The sequence below is a fragment of the Oncorhynchus clarkii genome, chromosome 17 (assembly GCF_045791955.1).
Source record: "Oncorhynchus clarkii lewisi isolate Uvic-CL-2024 chromosome 17, UVic_Ocla_1.0, whole genome shotgun sequence".
Lineage (NCBI taxonomy): Eukaryota > Metazoa > Chordata > Actinopteri > Salmoniformes > Salmonidae > Oncorhynchus > Oncorhynchus clarkii.
The window spans coordinates 79,430,722-79,452,857 of record NC_092163.1 but is presented as its reverse complement, the minus strand read 5'-3'; the positions used below and the strand labels follow the sequence as shown (position 1 = coordinate 79,452,857).

Here is a 22,136-nt window from a genome sequence, read left to right as displayed (position 1 = left end):
AGAGAGAGGGAGAGGAAGAGCGCGAAAGGGAGAGGCAGAGAGCAAAATGGAGAGAGCGAGAGGGAGAGAGAGAGAGATCAAGATAACTAACTAATCATCTTATAGTAGAGTTAAATCAATCAATTATTCAACCAATAAATAAATCAGATGAAACACATGTATCTATATATCCCTACTGACAGTATATCAACATGTATCTACAGTGCCTTGCAAAAGTATTCACACCCCTTGGCATTTTTCCTATGTTGTTGAATTACAACCTATAGTTTAAATTGCTTTTTATTTGGATTTCATGTAATGGACATACGCAAAATAGTCCAAATAGGTGAAGTGAAATGAAAAAAATAACTTGTTTAAAAAAATCTTAAAAGAAAAAAAACTTTAAAGTGGTGTGTGCATATGTATTCACCCCCTTTGCTATGAAGCCCCTAAATAAGATCTGGTGCAAAAAATTACCTTCAGAAGTCACATAATTAGTTAAATAAAGTCCACCTGTGTGCAACCTAAGTGTCACATGATCTGTCACATGATCTCAGTATATTTGCACCTGTTCTGAAAGGCCCCAGAGTCTGCAACACCACTAGGCAAGGGGCACCACCAAGCAAGAAGCACTATGAAGACCAAGGAGCTCTCCAAACAGGTCGGGGACAAAGTTGTGGAGAAGTACAGATCAGGGTTGGGTTATAAAAAAATATCAGAAATGTTGAACATCCCACGGAGCACCATTAAATCCATTATTAAAAAATGGAAAGAACATGTCACCACAACAAACCTGCCAAGAGAGGGCCGCCCACCAAAACTCACAGACCAGGCAAGGAGGGAATTAATCAAAGAGGCAACAAAGAGACCAAAGATAATCCCGAAGGAGCTGCAAAGCTCCACAGAGGAGATTGAAGTGTCTGTCCATAGGACCACTTTAAGCCGTATACTCCACAGAGCTGGGCTTTAAAGAAGAGTGGCCAGAAAAAAGCCATTGTTTAAAGACAAAAATAAGAAAACAAGTTTGGTGTTCACCAAAAGGCATGTGGGAGACTCCTCAAACATATTTAAGAATAAGGTACTCTGGTCAGATGAGACTAAAATTGAACTTTTTGGCCATCATGGAAAACGCTATGTCTGGCGCAAATCCAACACCTCTCATCACCCCTAGAACACCATCCCCACAGTGAAGCATGGTGGTGGCAGCATCATGATGTTGAGATGTTTTTCATATGCAGGGACTGGGAAACTGGTCAGAATTGAAGGAATGATGGATGGCGCTAAATACAGGGAAATTCTTGAGGAAAACCTGTTTCAGTCTTCCAGAGATGTGAGACTGGGACAGAGGTTCACCTTCTAACAGGACAATGACCCTAAACATATTTCTAAAGCAACACTCGAATGGTTTAAGGGGAAACATTTAAATGTCTTGGAATGGCCTAGTCAAAGCCCAGACCCCAATCCAATTGATAATCTGTGGTATAACTTAAAGATTGCTGTACACCAGCAGAACCCATCCAACTTGAAGGAGCTGGAGCAGTTTGAAGAATGGGCAAAAATCCCAGTGGCTAGATGTGCCAAGCTTATAGGGACATACTACTACAAAGTATTGCTTTTTTGGGGGGGGGGGGGGGGGGGGGGGTGAATAGTTACGCACTCTCAAGTTTTCTGTATTTTTGTCTTATTTAAAAATGTTGCATCTTCAAAATGGTAGGCATGTTGTGTAAATCAAATGATACAACCCCCCCCAAAATATATTTGAATTCCAGGTTGTAAGGCAACAAAATAGGATAAATGCCAAGGGGATGAATACTTTCACAAGCCACTGTAAATATTCCTACTGACAGTATATCAACATGTATCTATAAAACCCTACTGACAGTACCAGTCAAAAGTTTGGACACACCTACTCATTTCTGGGGGTTTTCTTTATTTTTACAATTACAATATGTGTTATTTCATAGTTTTGATGTCTTCACTATTATTCTACAATCTATACATTTTTTTAAAAAAATAATGAAAAATCCTTAAATGAGTCGGTGTGTCCAAACGTTTGAATGTTACTGTACATCAACATCTGTCACAAAGTGCTTTTTACCCTTAATGCAATTAACAATTTCACTTGTGGAAAAACGAGTAAGGACAATGAAACATTAACAACAGGCAGTTCCTAAATTAGTTTTTCTTCTATTCTGACTTAATCAGCATTCAGGTTCTCCTTCATTTCCATAGTAAACACATTAGACTGTGTGACGGGAGCACCATAAGGGCTTAATGAGCGAAACAGCACGACTTAGCCATTTCTGTTGTGATGGCATTTTTCCAAAGACAAAAGCCTTAGAAATGCACACATTCACAAAACAAATGTAACCAGATTGCTATAACATTGGCATAATCATCACACAATTTTAATGTGCTGATTTCTCTATGGCTATTAGTGGTCTATTGCTGTTGGGAGAAACTGTGTTTGTTTCCTTTTCAAATTATGACTGAGTCTAATGGTGGACGGCGATCAGGACGTGAATCAGTCTAATGGTGGACGGCGATCAGGACGTGAATCAGTCTAATGGTGGATGGCGATCAGGACGTGAATCAGTCTAATGGTGGATGGCGATCAGGACGTGAATCAGTCTAATGGTGGACGGCGATCAGGACGTGAATCAGTCTAATGGTGGATGGCGATCAGGACGTGAATCAGTCTAATGGTGGATGGCGATCAGGACGTGAATCAGTCTAATGGTGGATGGCGATCAGGACGTGAATCAGTCTAATGGTGGACGGCGATCAGGACGTGAATCAGTCTAATGGCGGACGGCGATCAGGACGTGAATCAGTCTAATGGTGGATGGCGATCAGGACGTGAATCAGTCTAACAGTGGACGGCGATCAGGACGTGAATCAGTCTAATGGTGGACGGCGATCAGGACGTGAATCAGTCTAATGGTGGATGGCGATCAGGACGTGAATCAGTCTAATGGTGGACGGCGATCAGGACGTGAATCAGTCTAATGGTAGCTGGCGATCAGGACGTGAATCAGTCTAATGGTGGACGGCGATCAGGACGTGAATCAGTTAAAATACAATTATATAATTTCATACGGTACAACAGTGTGTGTGTGTGTGTGTGTGTGTGTGTGTGTGTGTGTGTGTGTGTGTGTGTGTGTGTGTGTGTGTGTGCCTGCGTGTCACTCACGTGTAGACTTTGAGAACAAAGTCCTTCTCCTCCTTTAGTTCTGAGATGGTCTGTAGGACATCACTCATGGCCAGAACCGCACAACCATACGGCCTTCTGTACTGGACGTGAGGAGGACCCTTCTTAGTGTCATTCAGCAGCATCCGACCTGCGCGCGCGCACACACGCACGCACGCACACACACACACACACACACACACACACAAACACACAATAAGACCAAAGTAATATTTGAGTACGTACAGTATGTAGTACATACCAAGTCATGATATTTAAGCAATAAGGTCCGAGGAGGTGTGGTATACGGCCAATATACCACGGCTAAGGGCTGTTCTTAGGCACGACGCAACGCGGAGTGCCTGGATACAGCAATCAGCCGTGGTATATTGACCATATATCACAAACTCCGAGGTGCCTTATTGGAGCAGTAAAAATATATGTTTTGTCATACCTGTTATACGGTCTGATATATGGCTGTCAGCCAATCAGCATTCAGGGCTCGAACCACCCAGTTTATAATTATATTTGAGTCATTTAGCAGGCGCGCTATTCCAGAGCCACTTACAGCAGTGAGTCATTTAGCAGACGCTCTTATCCGGAGAGAATTACAGTAGTGAGTCATTTAGCAGACTCTCTGATCCAGAGCCACTTACAGCAGTGAGTCATTTAGCAGACTCGCTGATCCAGAGCCACTTACAGCAGTGAGTCATTTAGCAGACTCTCTGATCCAGAGCCACTTACAGTAGTGAGTCATATTGGTCCCTCATGGGAATCGAATCCACAACCTTGCGTGTTACAAGCACCATGCTCTACCCAACTGAGCCACAAGGGGCAGAACAGTACTGTAACATAAATACATGACTCAGCTATCTAATCACACCCCAACCTAGCCAGCCTAGCCAGCCCTGCCTGCCTGCCTGTCTGTCTGTAGTCACATCAGTTAATTTGTGTGCCTGTTGCATACTAAACGTCACCTCAGGTGCTTGGTTCTGTACTTCTGGATCTGAGCAGACAGCTAGCGTAGGGAAATAACATTGAGCAGAAAGCTAGAGGAAGAGTTGTATACTGTATGATACTGGAACAGTTTTACATATAGAACCCTCTGAGGAAAGGGTTCTACACGGAACTCAAAATGATTCTACTTGTAACCAAAAGGGGTTCTACCTGGATCCAATAATGGTTCTTTAAAGGTGTCTCCTATGGGGACAGCTGAGTGTACAGTTAGAAACTGGAGTCGGGATCCAGAGGAAGAGAATCACTGAGATAGATATAGGGCCTGGCGTGCTCAACTGGCGTGCTCAACTGACGTGCTCAACTGGCGTGCTCAACTGGCGTGCTCAACTGGCGTGTTCAACTGGTGTACTCATGCTTTGTATGAAAGCTGTAATTTGGGCTCAAAGGTGGACTGTTCTGCACATTCAGAGCCAGCCAAGGAAAGATAACACAGAAGTTACACGAGGCCACTTAAGGATGTTCCTGGCCTTTTTCAGGAGGAGAGGGGCAACCCTCCCAAGCCTATATCCTGAAATTAAAACAGACGCAGCATACTGTTTTATCCTCAATGAGACCAAATCAAATTATAGACATCATGTCTTACCAGTTCTGATGACTTGGGAAACAATGTACAGGTCCCGCTTCATGTCCTTATTGCTTAGATCCTGCAGAGTAGACAGTTAAATACATGACTTAGTTGTGTAAGGAGTGATAAAGGCCAGAGTAGACAGTTAAATACATGACTTAGTTGTGTAAGGAGTGATAAAGGCCAGAGTAGACAGTTAAATACATTACTTAGTTGTGTAAGGGGTGATAAAGGCCAGAGTAAACAGTTAAGTATATTACTTAGTTGTGTAAGGGGTGATAAAGGCCAGAGTAAACAGTTAAGTATATTACTTAGTTGTGTAAGGGGTGATAAAGGCCAGAGTAAACAGTTAAATACATTACTTAGTTATGTAAGGGGTGATAAAGGCCAGAGTAGACAGTTAAATACATTACTTAGTTATATGTAAGGGGTGATAAAGCCAATAACCATTATGGAAACTATTGTTTGATGATCACATAAATGTTGATTGTGATGCTATTGGGGCGGATGGGGGATGGGTGTCTGGTGAGCTCACCGTGAAGAGAGCACACAGTCGGTCAACCTTTTCTGGATTTTTGGGACCTCCATTCTTGTTCAGTCTGACCATAAACTTCTCACTGAAATAAGAAAGAAAATCTACCGTTTGCTGCATTTCCATTGCAATTTCCTGCGATGGGATGTCAAGTCACACTATTTAGAATCCCCCACAACACACTTTGGATTCGAACTGTCATTGGCCAGGAAAAAAAAAAAAAAAAAAACATGCAGTATATGTTCTAAACCAAACCGTTATCCCTTCGCAAAGATATAGAGACCATCTAAGGATAGCAGCATATGCTGGATGGGGCTGAATGGCACCAAAAAAAATTGCTTTGGATCACGGTGAAAGTGGCCTTAACTAGCAAAGAATCATGGTCGATGTTGTCGTTTTCATCCTGCCTGAGAGTAGCCTGCTGGCCCGTGATTGGTCAGTGTCAGCACGTGGTCCTGTCTGACGACAAATGTAGGAGGCAGAATGGATCACTATTTAATTAAATATCTAGTAGTCAGAATGGATCACTATTTAATTAAATATCTAGTAGTCAGAATGGATCACTATTTAATTAAATATGTAGTAGTCAGAATGGATCACTATTTAATTAAATATCTTGTAGTCAGAATGGATCAGTATTTAATTAAATATGTAGTAGTCAGAATGGATCACTATTTAATCAAATATGTAGTAGTCAGAATGGATCACTATTTAATCAAATATCTAGTAGTCAGAATGGATCACTATTTAATTAAATATCTAGTAGTCAGAATGGATCACTATTTATTTACATATCTAGTAGTCAGAATGGATCACTATTTAATTAAATATGTAGTAGTCAGAATGGATCAATATTTAATTAAATATGTAGTAGTCAGAATGGTTCGCTATTTAATTAAAAATCAAAAAAAAATTGCGAACGTAAAAATTTAATTTGGGGATCGAACTTGATCATAATTTATTTTTATTTCTCCTGTGGTTTTTTAAAAACATTTTACTACATTGTTATTGATTATTGCATTGTTGGGTTTTGAGTTTGTAAATAAGACATTTCACTGTACTTGTTACATTAAAAATGTCAAACTTAAACACATTTTAGAGCCCAAAATAAAAATGTTGGGCTGTTCTGGAGATCGTAATTTACATAGGATTTCTAGCGCAGACCAGAGCTTTTGGCACCACTAGGTTCCTATCAGCAGCCGACCATCAGAGTTAGTGATGTCACGCTCCAGACCGGAGACTGGGGGCCGAAGCTTCTTATACCATTTGACAATGGATGCATGTTAACTGCAGTCATTTCTATAATCGGTGCTGTGATGTGATGGAGTGAGAAAATCACAGCTCTGATTGCAGAAATGATTGCAGTTGACATGAAGCCATTGTCAAATGGTAGAGGATGTCTCCTTCAATACCTTAATGGCATGTCTAGAACCAGACTACAAGACGCCATGTTGAAAAACCGTGACGGCCACGATGGAGACATAGTACAATGTTTTCTCTGCAAGTACAAAGCGGGAGCTCTCAAACAAAATACGTGGCGTTAACAACAGATTGTTGGACGTCTATGAACACGCTGTCATACGTCACTGCTACCAGCCATGACATTGGTGAGAAGTGGGACATGAAGTCCCCTGTCCTGACAACTGGGAACATGGAGGAGGAGCCCACTGCAGAGAACCTCAAACAGCATTAACTACCATGGTTGCTGAGTGGGTGGGGGACAGCATTAACTACCATGGTTGCTGAGTGGGTGGGGGACAGCAGTAAGGTGAGTGTGGTCTGGTAGCTAGGACTGAGATAGATTGAACTGCACTGCCCCCTAGTGGTCATTAACAGGACCGTTATCTGAATTGTGAATTCACATCATTATATGTATTTTTTTCTTATTGTTTAAACATTTAAACTTTAAGAAAATGTTTACATTTGACACATCCCTAGCACACACACACACATATACACACACGCACACATACACTCACATACACACACCGGCACACACACACACACACACACACACACACAGAAACACACACACGCGCGCACACACACACAGACAGAAACACACACGCCAACACTGTATGCAACAGTTTGACTCAGAGGGGGGCATGATGCTGTCAGAGGGGGGCATGATGCTGTCAGAGGGGGGCATGATGCTGTCAGAAGGGGGCATGATGCTGTCAGAGGGGGGCATTATGCTGTCAGAGGGGGGCATGATGCTGTCAGAGGGGGGCATGATGCTGTCAGAGGGGGGTATGTCTTTCTGTATATTTTTATTTTGTCGGATGGCTGCATGTGTACGGCTCCACAGTGACTCACAGAAAGCAAAGACATCTAAAAGAAGACGATACCCATGAGGTACTATATTTATCTATACACAGCAGATTCTTTTGGGTCCAGTAAGGACAAACTCATCATCAGAATATAAATATGTTGGGTCCAGAAAGGACAAACTATCATCAGAATATAAATAAGGACAAACTATCATCAGAATATAAATAAGGACAAACTATCATCAGAATATAAATAAGGACAAACTATCATCAGAATATAAATAAGGACAAACTATCATCAGAATATAAATAAGGACAAACTATCATCAGAATATAAATAAGGACAAACTATCATCAGAATATAAGTATATTGGGTCCAGAAAGGACAAGCCATCAGCAGTGAATCAGTTCCTCTCACAGAGGGGAACAAAATATGAAATCGTATTTATTTGCTGGAAATATCAGTACTCAGTTTCAAACGACTATATTTTAAGTGGAATGATAGTGTGAATATTGGAATGGAGACTAAGGTAACTGTACCCAACCCGAGGGAAGGTGGAAAAAGAGCCAGGCAATCAGCGTCCTGGGGGAATAGACCGTAGAGTAACGTCTCCTCCTAGATAGCAGGTAATCGTTAAAACCCCTTTCTACCCAGTCACATGATCATTTCTACTTCCTTTGTTCAATACAAATGTTTGATGGGCCATTGTTCTAAAGTACGGCAGCTTCTTTTTTTTTGTGCCGAATGATTGGTACTCCAAGGTGCAAGTACAAATGCCACAAATGCTAATAACACACTCATGGTTTGAACTAGCACTCGGAGGTAGCTAGCGGGTGCTTAGCCAGAGATCCTAACAGAAAACAAAAACATCTAGCAACTTCTCCTGAGGTGCAATATGTTACTAACAAACGTATAGTTTGAATTGGGCACTCCGAGGTAGCTACTAGCTAGCGGGTGCTTAGCCAGAGATCCTAACAGAAAACAAAAACATCTAGCAACTTCTCCTGAGGTGCAATATGTTACTAACAAACGTATAGTTTGAATTGGGCACTCGGAGGTAGCTAGCGGGTGCTTAGCCAGAGATCCTAACAGAAAACAAAAACATCTAGCAACTTCTCCTGAGGTGCAATATGTTACTAACAAACGTATAGTTTGAATTGGGCACTCCGAGGTAGCTACTAGCTAGCAGGTGTTTAGCCAGGATAATACATGGAAATAGTTTCAAGTCTTCTAAGGTAAGCTGGCTGGTGCTTTGTCAAGCTGCGGTATAGATATCCTAACAGTCACATAGATAATCTCTCATCCCAGGGGAGATGAGCTGTAGGTAACATGATATCGAGTCCCAGACGCAATCTATAGAGTCCCAGCCGCAATCTGTTAAATGATAGTTTGTCCTTATTTATATTCTGATGATAGTTTGTCCTTATTTATATTCTGATGATAGTTTGTCCTTATTTATATTCTGATGATAGTTTGTCCTTATTTATATTCTGATGATAGTTTGTCCTTATTTATATTCTGATGATAGTTTGTCCTTATTTATATTCTGATGATAGTTTGTCCTTACTGGACCCAAAAGTCGTGTTCATATTTTTTATAATTATTTCTTATGGTTGTTACATTGTCCAGAAGGAATGCATTTGGTTGGATGATTAACACCATGTGTATCCTGTACATACAACTAATACAACTTGAAACCCATGGACAGGTTGTGAGTGGGTAGGACTGCCTGAGATGGCGGTGAAATGATAGATATTTGACAAGCAAAGATATACTTCAGACCACATTTATTTAAATATGCCTCCGTGGTAACTACTGCAGCTCCTTTGGTCTCCAGGCGTACCTCCTCTAGTGTCCCCAGATTCTACTGTGTTACCATCAAACAGGTCCCCCTACAACAGAAACATCTACTGGGTTCTGTGACGATGACATGCAGCATGTCAATATCTTCAGTGGGATGATTTAGATCTTCTCAGTGACAGAATCCATTTAAAACATATATCCCTCAGAACAAAGGCTGCCACACACACACACACACACACACACACACACACACACACACACACACACACACACACACACACACACACACACACACACACACACACACACACATGTATTTGCCTCTTGTAGCCTGAGCTTGATGTCAGACCCACCAGCGAGGAGATGATAATACCAGACAACAGGTTATCAAGGTCAAACCAGCTGAACAGCTTTCCTCTGCCTGACCGCTGTGTGTGTGTGTGTGTGTGTGTGTTTGGCATCCGCAGTTCCTGCTGCTCGTTTAAATATGGGGAGAAAGAAGGACAGAGAAAGCAGGGAGATAATGAAACCCTCTCCTCTCCGTCTCCTCTCTGTCTCCTCTCTGCCTGTCTCCTCTCTGTCTCCCCATGTCTCCTCTCTGTCTCCTCTCTGCCTGTCTCCTCTCTGTCTCTTTCTGTCTCCTCTCTGCCTGTCTCCTCTCTGTCTCCCCATGTCTCCTCTCTGTCTCCTCTCTGTCTCCTCTCTGTCTTCTCATGTCTCCTCCCTGTCTCCTCTCTGTCTTCTCATGTCTCCTCTCTGTCTCCTCTCTGTCTCCTCATGTCTCCTCATGTCTCCTCTCTGTCTCCCCCCAGAGAAGGAAGTGCTCAGTGGAGCTGCACTATCCAGCTGTGTGACACATGCCATGTTACACACACACACACACACACACACACACACACACACACACACCCTACGCTACATCAGTGTCATTATACACATTAGCTATTCATTGTGTTTTCTGATAATTAAAACAACCATACATTATTTATAAATCTCATTAACAAAGCTATTGATAATTCATTAGTGCATTACCGTACGGATGGTTCAACATCATGGACTAACTGTCAGGGTAAATGTATACTGAATTACATTCTTAGCGAACGCTAATGTCAGATCCACCAGCCCTACGTAAAAGACTGGAGCAAAGTGTTTTTCTAGTCTGAATAGATGTTGTCGGATCACAGTGTTCCTTAACCTGACCGTATCACCACTCCATCTATCTGCCGGCCCTCCTTTAGGTCATACGGTATTGGCTAGTGGGGCTCCCCGAGTGGCGCAGCGGTCCAAGGCACTGCATCTCAGTGGTTCAAATCCAGGCTGTATCACAACCGGCCGTGATTGGAGAGTCCCATAGGGCGGTGTAGGCAGTCATTGTAAATATGACTTTGTTCTTAAACTGACTTTGCCTCGTTAAATAAAGGTTCATTAAATACAGGTTCAATAAATAAAGGTAAAAGGTTATCTGTGTTCAGACCCCAACCATTAGCATCTTAGCACACTACTGTAGAAACTAGAGAAATCTCCCCACCTGATATGCTTGCTGTGTTAGCCCGCAGCGCTAAAGCCTAACGGTAGTTTATCAAACCAGCTACGTCACACACCTAGAAAGTCTAGAATCCCTTCTAGAATCCCTTCTTCTCCCACGTCAGACAGACCCAAACCATTAGCTTTATAGTAGCCTGTCTTTACCTGATGTGATTCCCCTCCCTGAGGTCGTAGAGGGAGAAGAAGATGTCTGTATCTTCTCCCATGGTGTTGTAGGTGAAGCTCTTCAGGTTGATGAACAGGTGGTGAGGGACGGGGATACAACAGGGCTCTACACCGTGACCCCGACGCACACTGTCACCCTGATGGGGATGAGACACGACACACAGCCCTGGAGGTCAGGTCTACTGTCGGCCATGCTGGGTCATTAATGGGTCATCATGAGTAGGGTTAACTGAGAGTATAATATCACGAGACGTGATAATAATACACTTGAACAATAAAAGTTCCACATTGTGAAGGTAATCGTCATGCAGTACTGACAGTGTGTGACACATAGCAACTGCTGAGAGTATGCTGTACCTGGGTTGTGCTTTGCTGGACACTGTGTCTGCTGGACAGATGCTGCAGCAACGAGAGAGAGAGATTATATATTATCTACCTCATTTGCTTTGGCAATGTTAACACATGTTTCCCATGCCAATAAAGCCCCTTGAATTGAATTTAATTGAATTTGAATTGAGAGAGAGTGAGAGAGAGAGAGAGAGAGAGAGAGACAGAGAGACAGAGAGAGAGAGACAGAGACATAGAGAGAGAGAGACAGAGAGAGAGAGAGAGAGAGAGAGAGAAAGACATCCTCAGTTAGTCATGTGTCTAGTTTCTTACAGCGGAGACCTGCCACTCTACCATCTACCTCTACCCTCTCTGTCAGACCTACCACTCTGCCATCTACCCTCTCTGTCAGACCTGCCACTCTGCCATCTACCCTCTCTGTCAGACCTACCACTCTGCCATCTACCCTCTCTGTCAGACCTACCACTCTGCCATCTACCCTCTCTGTCAGACCTGCCACTCTGCCATCTACCCTCTCTGTCAGACCTACCACTCTGCCATCTACCCTCTCTGTCAGACCTGTCACTCTGCCATCTACCTCTACCCTCTCTGTCAGACCTACCACTCTGACATCTACCCTCTCTGTCAGACCTGCCACTCTGCCATCTACCTCTACCCTCTCTGTCAGACCTACCACTCTGCCATCTACCTCTACCCTCTCTGTCAGACCTGCCACTCTGCCATCTACCCTCTCTGTCAGACCTGCCACTCTGCCATCTACCTCTCCCCTCTCTGTCAGACCTACCACTCTGCCATCTACCTCTACCCTCTCTGTCAGACCTGCCACTCTGCCATCTACCTCTACCCTCTCTGTCAGACCTGCCACTCTGCCATCTACCCTCTCTGTCAGACCTGCCACTCTGCCATCTACCTCTACCCTCTCTGTCAGACCTGCCACTCTGCCATCTACCCTCTCTGTCAGACCTGCCACTCTGCCATCTACCCTCTCTGTCAGACCTACCACTCTGCCATCTACCCTCTCTGTCAGACCTGCCACTCTGCCATCTACCTCTACCCTCTCTGTCAGACCTACCACTCTGCCATCTACCTCTACCCTCTCTGTCAGACCTACCACTCTGCCATCTACCCTCTCTGTCAGACCTGCCACTCTGCCATCTACCCTCTCTGTCAGACCCGTTCCTATTCACCATTCCTATTCCCCATTCGTATTCACCATTCATATTCATCATTCCTATTCATATTCCTCATTCCCATTCCCCATTCATATTCCCCATTCTCATTCATCATTCCCATTCCCTATTCAGCATTCCTAATCCCCATTCCTATTCACCATTCCCCGTTCCTATTCACCATTCCTATTCCCTATTCTCTATTCCTATTCCCTATTCCCATTCCCTATTCCCCATTCCCCATTGCCTATTCACAATTCCCTGTTCCCCATTCCTATTCCCTATTCCCCATTGCCTATTCACCATTCCCTATTCCCTATTCCCCATTCCAATTCCCAATACGTTGTTTGTGGTCCACATATTCAGCTGGCTTAATGATTGACATGTTGAAACAAAGAACCAATCAGCTTTTTGCTTAGTTTTGTTGCTGTGATGAAAACAAGTGGTTCTTTATCAAAGCAGGAGCTCTGACAACACCACTAGGTTTTCGGTACCTGTTGTTATGGCAACACCACTAGGTTTACGGTACCTGTTGTTATGGCAACACCACTAGGTTTACGGTACCTATTGTTATGACAACACCACTAGGTTTACGGCACCTGCTCTAGATTAACTGTTGTTATGACAACACCACTAGGCTTATGGTACCTGTTGTTATGACAAGACCACTAGGTTTACAGTACATGTTGTTATGACAACACCACTAGGTTTACGGTACCTGTTGTTATGGCAACACCACTAGGTTTACGGTACCTTTTGTTATGGCAACACCACTAGGTTTACGGTACCTGTTGTTATGGCAACACCACTAGGTTTACGGTACCTGTTGTTATGACAACACCACTAGGTTTACGGTACCTGCTCTAGATTAACTGTTGTTATGACAACACCACTAGGTTTACGGTACATGTTGTTATGACAACACCACTAGGTTTACGGTACCTGCTCTAGATTAACTGTTGTTATGACAACACCACTAGGTTTACGGTACCTGTTGTTATGGCAACACCACTAGGTTTACGGCACCTGCTCTAGATTAACTGTTGTTATGGCAACACCACTAGGTTTACGGTACCTGTTGTTATGGCAACACCACTAGGTTTACGGTACCTGTTGTTACGACAACACCACTAGGCTTACGGTACCTGTTGTTATGACAACACCACTAGGCGTACGGTACCTGTTCTAGATTAACTGTTGTTATGACAACACCACTAGGTTTACGGTACCTGCTGTAGATTAACTGTTGTTAAAGTTACATTGAATTTAGATGAATGTGCAAATCATCACATTTGAACACTAAATATCACATTTCTAAGCTCAGCCAGGTTTCTGCATATTCCATACACCGACAACAGACATGACTCGTGTGTGACCCCCCCCACCCCCAATGTCCTGGATAAAGTCCCCATCTGGCTGTTATACCATCATGTAAAATAAGATAAATAAACATTCAGTCTGTCCAGTGGCACCTAGCATTCTGTATTACATTTACATTTGGGTTATTTAGCATACGCTCTTATCCAGAGCGACTTAGTCCGTGAATTCAACTAAGTTAGTTGGAAAAAAAACAACCACATATTCCCGTTCAGTGGTAACGTTATACCTAGCATTTTGTATAAGTCTCTACAGTGGTCAGTGGTACCTACCATTTTGTATAAGTCTGAGACGCTGATCTGTTCTGCATCAACCATCTCAAAATCCTTCCTGGGTACGAGATCCAGGCCTAGGTGTCTGTTGAGTAGAGAGAGAGAGAACATGTTATGCTACTTTGTGACAATGTTCATAACTGTCCACCGTTTTTACATTCAGAACATTGGTACAGTAGTGAACAATACAATGTCATAACATAACCTGCTATATTTTTATTTTTTACCTTTATTTAACCAGGCAAGTCAGTTAAGAACAAATTCTTATTTACAATGATGACCGAGTGGGTTGCCTGTTCAGGGGCAGAACGACAGATTTGTACCTTGTCAGCTCAGGGGTTTGAACGTGCAACCTTCCGGTTATTAGTCCAACGCTAGTACCACTAGGCTACCCTGCCGCCCTGTATATGATAACAGTATGACCAGCTTCATGAGGTAGTCACCTAGAATGCATTTCAATTAACAGGTGTGCCTTGATAAAAGTTTGAGCCAATCAGTTGTGTTGTGATAAGGTAGAGGTGGTATACAGAAGATATACCTATTTGGTAAAAGACCAAGTCCATATTATGGCAAGAACAGCTCAAATAAGCAGAGACACGACAGTCCATCATTATTTTAAGACATGAAGGTCAGTCAATCGCTATGAGGAAACTTTCTCTCATGAGGACCGCCACAGGAAAGGAAGACCCAGAGTTACCTCTACTGCAGAGGATAAGTTCATTAGAGTTACCAGCCTCAGATTGCAGCCCAAATAAATGCTTCACAGAGATCAAGTAACAGACACAGCTCAACATCAACTGTTCAGAGGAGACTGTGTGAATCAGGCCTTCATGGTCGAATTGCTGCAAAGAAACCACTACCAAAGGACACCAATAATAAGAAGAGACTTGCTTGGGTCAAGAAACACGATCAATGTACATTAGACCGGTGGAAATCTGTCCTTTGGTCTGATGAGTCCAAATGTGTGTCTTTGTGAGACAGTAGGTCGGTTCACCCTAGTAGGTGAACGGATAATCTCCGCATATGTGGTTCCCACCATGAAGCATGGAGGAGGAGGTGTGATGGTGCTTTGCTGGTAACACTGTCAGTGATTTATTTAGAACTCAAGGCACACTTAACCAGCATTGTTTCCACAGCATTCTGCAGCGATACACCATCCCATCTGGTTTGGGCTTAGTGCGACTATCATTTGTTTCTCAGCAGGACAATGACCCAGCACACCTCCAGGCTGTGTAAGGGCTATTTTACTAAGAAGGAGAGTGATGGAGTACTGCATCAGATGACCTGGCCTCCACAATCCCCCAACCTCAACCCATTTGAGATGGTTTGGGATGAGTTGGACCGCAGAGTGAAGGAAAAGCAGCCAACAAGTGCTCAGCATATGTGGGAACTCCTTCAAGACTGTTGGAGAAGCATTCCAGGTGAAGTTTGTTGAGAGAATGCCAAGAGTGTGCAAAGCTGGAATCAAGGCAAATGGTGGCTACTTTGAAGAATATAAAATATATTTTGATTTATTAAACAGTTTTGGTTACTATATGATTCCATATGTGTTATTTCATAGTTTTGATGTGTTCACTATTATTTTACATTGTAGAAAATAGTTTTAAAAAATAAAGAAAAACTCTTGAATGAGTCGGTGTGTCCAAACTTATGACTGGTACTGTATGTATAACTATTTAACTACAGCTACTGTAGATGTGAGTGTAACGACGGTTGCTGGAAGAAGGTGAGGACCAAGATGCAGCGTGGTAAGTGTTCAGCAATATTTTAATAAACTGAACACTAAATACAACAAGGAACAAAATAAAACAACCGAAACAGCTCCGTCAGGTGCAAAACACACAAAACAGAAAATAACTACCCACAAAACCCATGTGGGCAAGAGCTACCTAAGTATGGTTCTCAATCAGAGACAACGATTGACAGCTGCCTCTGATTGGGAACCATACCAGGCCAAACACATAGAAATACAAAACCTAGACTACATAACATAGAATGCCAACCCCAACTCACGCCCTGACCAAACTAAAACAGAGACATAAAAATGGAACTATGGTCAGGACGTGACAGTGAGTGAAAATAGCTGTACGTAGAAGTAGAAGTTTTGTTGTCCGTTACTTATCTTCTCCAATCAGGGTATGTATGGCACGGTCGTCTACTGAAACTGATGTACCCTTACAAATATTTATTTTCTAAATGAATTAACTGATAGCACTGTTTACATCCATTCGTGTAATTATCTTGTAAATAAATAGTAATTGAGAGCGTTGCAATAGATGTCTGCTGCTATAAGTTTTCAAAGTGTGCTGACAAATAACAAATAGGGGCCTTTCTTTTGTGAGAAACCAGACAGATAAGCCAGGGGATTTTCGTAGTAAACATGACTTTAACAGCGTTTTGTCTGTGAGGATAGGAAAGAGGCTTATGGAGATTTCACCAGCCAAGACCAAGAATGAGTGTCAAGCTGTTGACATTATCTCATGTGTGTGTGTGTGTGTTTGTGTCTGTGTGCTAACCTGACACACTCATTAGACACTCCACCCCAGTCACTGTGTTGTAGTGTGACATACAGTCACTACAGTATTACCTACAGTAACTACAGTATTATCTACAGTGTTACCTACAGTCACTACAGTATTACCTACAGTAACTACAGTATTATCTACAGTGTTACCTACAGTCACTACAGTATTACCTACAGTCGCTACAGTATTTCCTACAGTCACTACAGTATTACCTACAGTATTACCTACAGTATTACCTACAGTAACTACAGTATTACCTACAGTCACTACAGTATTACCTACAGTAACTACAGTATTACCTACAGTATTACCTACAGTCGCTACAGTATTACCTACAGTATTACCTACAGTCACTACAGTATTACCTACAGTATTACCTACAGTCACAACTACAGTCACTACAGTATTACCTACAGTAACTACAGTATTATCTACAGTGTTACCTACAGTCACCATAGTATTACCTACAGTATTACCTACAGTCACTACAGTATTACCTAGAGTATTACCTACAGTATTACCTACAGTCACTACAGTATTACATACAGTCACTACAGTATTACCTACAGTATTACCTACAGTTACTACAGTATTACCTACAGTAACTACAGTATTACCTACAGTATTACCTACAGTATTACCTACAGTCGCTACAGTATTACCTACAGTATCTACAGTATTACCTACAGTAACTACAGTATTATCTACAGTGTTACCTACAATGAATACAGTATTACCTACAGTATTACCTACAGTCGCTACAGTATTACCTACAGTATTACCTACAGTCGCTACAGTATTACCTACAGTATTACCTACAGTCACTACAGTATTACCTACAGTCACTACAGCATTACCTACAGTCACTACAGTATTTCCTACAGTATTACCTACAGTGACTACAGTATTACCTACAGTCACTACAGTATTACCTACAGTATTACCTACAGTCACCACAGTATTACCTACAGTCGCTACAGTATTACCTACAGTCACTACAGTATTACCTACAGCATTACCTACAGTCACCACAGTATTACCTACAGTCACTACATTATTACCTACAGTCACTACAGTATTACCTACAGTATTACCTACAGTCACTACAGTATTACCTACAGCATTACCTGCAGTCACTACAGTATTACCGACAGTATTACCCACAGTCACTACAGTATTACCTACAGTCACTACAGTATAACCTACAGTCACTACAGTATTACCTACAGCATTACCTACAGTCACTACAGTATTACCTACAGTATTACCTACAGTCACTACAGTATTACCTACAGCATTACCTGCAGTCACTACAGTATTACCTACAGTATTACCTACAGTCAATACAGTATTACCTACAGTCACTACAATATTACCTACAGTATTACCTACAATAACTACAGTATTACCTACAGCATTACCTACAGTATTACCTACAGTATTACGTACAGTATTACCTACAGCATTACCTACAGAATTACCTACAGTCACTACAGTATTACCTACAGTCACTACAGTATTACCTACAGTATTACCTACAGTCACTACAGTATTACCTACAGTATTACCTACAGTCACTACAGTATTACCTACAGTAACTACAGTATTACCTACAGTCACTACAGTATTACCTACAGTCACTACAATATTACCTACAGCATTACCTACAGTATTACCTACAGTCACTACAGTATTACCTACAGCATTACCTGCAGTCACTACAGTATTACCTACAGTATTACCTACAGTCACTACAGTATTACCTACAGTCACTACAGTATTACCTACAGTATTACCTACAATAACTACAGTATTACCTACAGCATTACCTACAGTATTACCTACAGTATTACCTACAGTATTACCTACAGAATTACCTACAGTCACTACAGTATTACCTACAGTCACTACAGCATTACCTACAGTATTACCTACAGTCACTACAGTATTACCTACAGTATTACCTACAGTCACTACAGTATTACCTACAGTAACTACAGTATTACCTACAGTCACTACAGTATTACCTACAGTCACCACAATATTACCTACAGCATTACCTACAGTATTACCTACAGTCACTACAGTATTACCTACAGCATTACCTACAGCCACTACAGTATTACCTACAGTGACTACAGTATTACCTACAGTCACTACAGTATTACCTACAGTATTACCTATAGTCACTACAGTATTACCTACAGTAACTACATTATTACCTACAGCATTACTTACAGTCACTACAGTATTACCTACAATATTACCTACAGTGACTACAGTATTACCTACAGTCACTACAGTATTACCTACAGTATTACCTACAGTCACTAAAGCATTACCTACAGTATTACCTACAGTCACTACAGCATTACCTACAGTATTACCTACAGTCACTACAGTATTACCTACAGTATTACCTACAGTATTACCTACAGTCACTACAGCATTACCTACAGTATTACCTACAGTCACTACAGCATTACCTACAGTATTACCTACAGTCACTACAGCATTACCTACAGTCACTTCAGTATTTCCTACAGTCACTTCAGTATTACCTACAGTCACTACAGTATTTCCTACAGTATTACCTACAGTATTACCTACAGTCACTACAGTATTTCCTACAGTCACTACAGTATTACCTACAGTATTACCTACAGTCACTACAGTATTTCCTACAGTCACTACAGTATTACCTACAGTATTACCTACAGTCACTACAGTATTACCTACAGTCACTACAATATTACCTACAGTATGACCTACAGTCACTACAGTATAACAGAAGGGTACATTACTGTAAGTGAACTCACTCGTTGCCCCAGTCCAGGCGGACTGTGATGTGTTTCTTGACATCTCTGAACTGATCCTGGGTCAGGTGACCAGACAGCATCTGTCTCCGAAGGTCAAACAGCTCATTCATCACGTGACGCAACTTGTAGAACAAGTCCACCTTGTGTTTCTATAGGAGAGGCGAGAGAGAGAGAGAGAGAGAGAGAGAGAGAGAGAGAGAGAGAGAAGAGAGAAAGAGAGGAGAGAGAGAGAGAAGAGAGAGAGAGAAGAGAGTGAGAAGAGAGAGAAGAGAGAGAGATGAGAGGAGAGAAGAGAGAAAAGAGAGAGAGATGAGAGGAGAGAGTAGAGAGAGAAGAGCGATAGAGAGAGAGAAGAGCGAGAGAGAGAGAAAAGAGAGAGAGAGAGAGAGAGAAAGAAAAGAGAGAGAAAGAGAGAAAGAGAGAGAAAGAGAGAGAGAGAGAAACAAATAAATAAAAACAGAAACACTAAAAGTACTTCATCAAATACACTAATTTAGAAACACAATTGCCTTCTAACCTGCATCAACCAGCATCAACCAGCATCAGTCAGTCAGGAGATAGCAAGCCTGGCTAACCTGCGTCAACCAGCATCAGTCAGTCAGTCAGTCAGGAGACAGCAGATCTGGCTAACCTGCATTAGTCAGTAACCAGTCAGGAGACAGAATTCCTGGCCTACATTATGAGTTTCTATGAAACAGCCTATGTAAGTTTAGATGTGAGTTCCGTTAGCAGGCAGTCAAATACATCTGGGAAAAAACTATGTTGAAGGTGTGAAGTCATCTTCTACCTCTGTCTATTATTAGAACAAAACACGGACAGAAAAATAAGCTAATTTTCCTGAAAGGCTCAGTTCCTCCAGAATGTATGAAGTCCATTGAGTTATTGTCAGTATGGAGGTAGGTTATATGTCTGATGTCCTGGACCAGAGGCGTCACAAACGGTATTTGCCATTTCTGATATTTTATTAGGATCCCTATTAGCTGTTGCCAAAGCAGCAGCTACTCTTCCTGGGGTCCACACATAACATGAAACACAATACAGAACATTAATAGACAACAGCTCAAGGACAGAACTACACACATTTTTTAAAGTCACACGTAGCCTACATATCAATGCATACACACAAACTATCTAGGTCCATTAGAGGAGAGGCGTTGTGCCACGAGGTGTTGCTTTATCTGTTTTTTGAAACCAGGTTGGCTGTTTATTTAAGCAGTATGAGATGGAAGGAAGTCCCATGCAATAAGGGCTCTATATAATACTGTATGTTTTCTTGAATTTGTTCTGGATTTGGGGACTGTGAAAAGACCCCTGGTGGCACGTCTGGTGGGATAAGTGTGTGTGTCAGAGCTGTGTGTAAGTTGCCTATGCAAACAATTTGGGATTTAACACATTAATGTTTCTTATAAAAAGAAGAAGTGATGCAGTCAGTCTCTCCTCAACTCTCAGCCAAGAGAGACTGGCAGCACAGTATTTATATCATCCCTTTGATTAAACTGAAGAGCAAGATGTGCCGCTCTGTTCTGGACCAGCTGCAGCTGAACTATGTCTTTCCTTATAGCCCTCAACCACACTGCTGGACAGTAATCAAGATAAGATAAAACTAGAGCCTGCAGGACTTGCTTTGTGCAGTCAAAAAAGCAGAGCATCTCTTTATTACAGACAGACCTCTCCCCATCTTTACAACCATTGAATCTATATGTTTTGACCATGACAGTTTACAATCTGAGGTAATGCCAAGTAATTTAGTCTCCTCAACTTGTTCAACAGCCACACCATTCAAATGGCACGCTATTCCCTGCATAGTGCAGTACTTCAGACCAGGGCTGGCACCCTATTCCCTGCATAGTGCAGTACTTCAGACCAGGGCTGGCACCCTATTCCCTGCATAGTGCAGTACTTCAGACCAGGGCTGGCACCCTATTCCCTGCATAGTGCAGTACTTTAGACCAGAGCCTTATGGCACCCTATTCACTACATAGTGCACTACTTTAGACCAGAGCCTTATGGCACCCTATTCACTACTTTAGACCAGAGCCTTATGGCACCCTATTCACAACTTTAGACCAGAGCATTATGGCACCCTGTTCCCTACATAGTGCACTATTCAGAGGGGTTGGGTTAAATGCAAAAGACACATTTCAGTTGAATGCACTCAGCTGTACAACTGACTAGATATCCCTGACCAGAGCCCATAGGACCAATAGGAAATAGGGGGCCAGCTGTTTTAATGCTAGTGTCCTGGACCAGAGCCCATCTGGCAGGGTTAGTGATAAGGACTTGGCAGGAACCACACATCATATCACAGTTACAGAACGCCACCTGGGCTTATCACACTTATAAAGGAATCTAGGTGAGCACACCATACACATAGGCAGGCAGTCTAACATGCAGGCACACACACACACACACACACAGTCTTGTACAGCTAACCTTGTGAGGACACAAAATTCAGTCCCATTCAAAATCCTGTTTTCACTGACCCCTAACCCTAACCTTAAAACTAACCCTAGCTCCTAACCCTAGCTCATAACCCTAACTCCTAACGCTAACTCTAAA

The 22,136-nt window shown here is 42.2% G+C and overlaps 1 protein-coding gene across 1 annotated transcript in view; it reads right to left on the bottom strand.

The window, feature by feature from the left end:
- LOC139371460 (dedicator of cytokinesis protein 3-like) overlaps positions 1-22,136 on the bottom strand; it is a 339,147-nt gene that overhangs the window by 117,347 nt on the left and 199,664 nt on the right. Inside the window, exons 6-12 of the mRNA XM_071111887.1 lie at positions 19,578-19,726; positions 14,234-14,318; positions 11,425-11,466; positions 11,047-11,204; positions 5,287-5,368; positions 4,770-4,830; positions 3,173-3,320 (exon numbers count right to left, since the gene is read on the bottom strand). Coding sequence (XP_070967988.1) covers positions 3,173-3,320; positions 4,770-4,830; positions 5,287-5,368; positions 11,047-11,204; positions 11,425-11,466; positions 14,234-14,318; positions 19,578-19,726 — 725 coding nt within the window. The remainder of the gene's footprint in view (positions 1-3,172; positions 3,321-4,769; positions 4,831-5,286; positions 5,369-11,046; positions 11,205-11,424; positions 11,467-14,233; positions 14,319-19,577; positions 19,727-22,136) is intronic.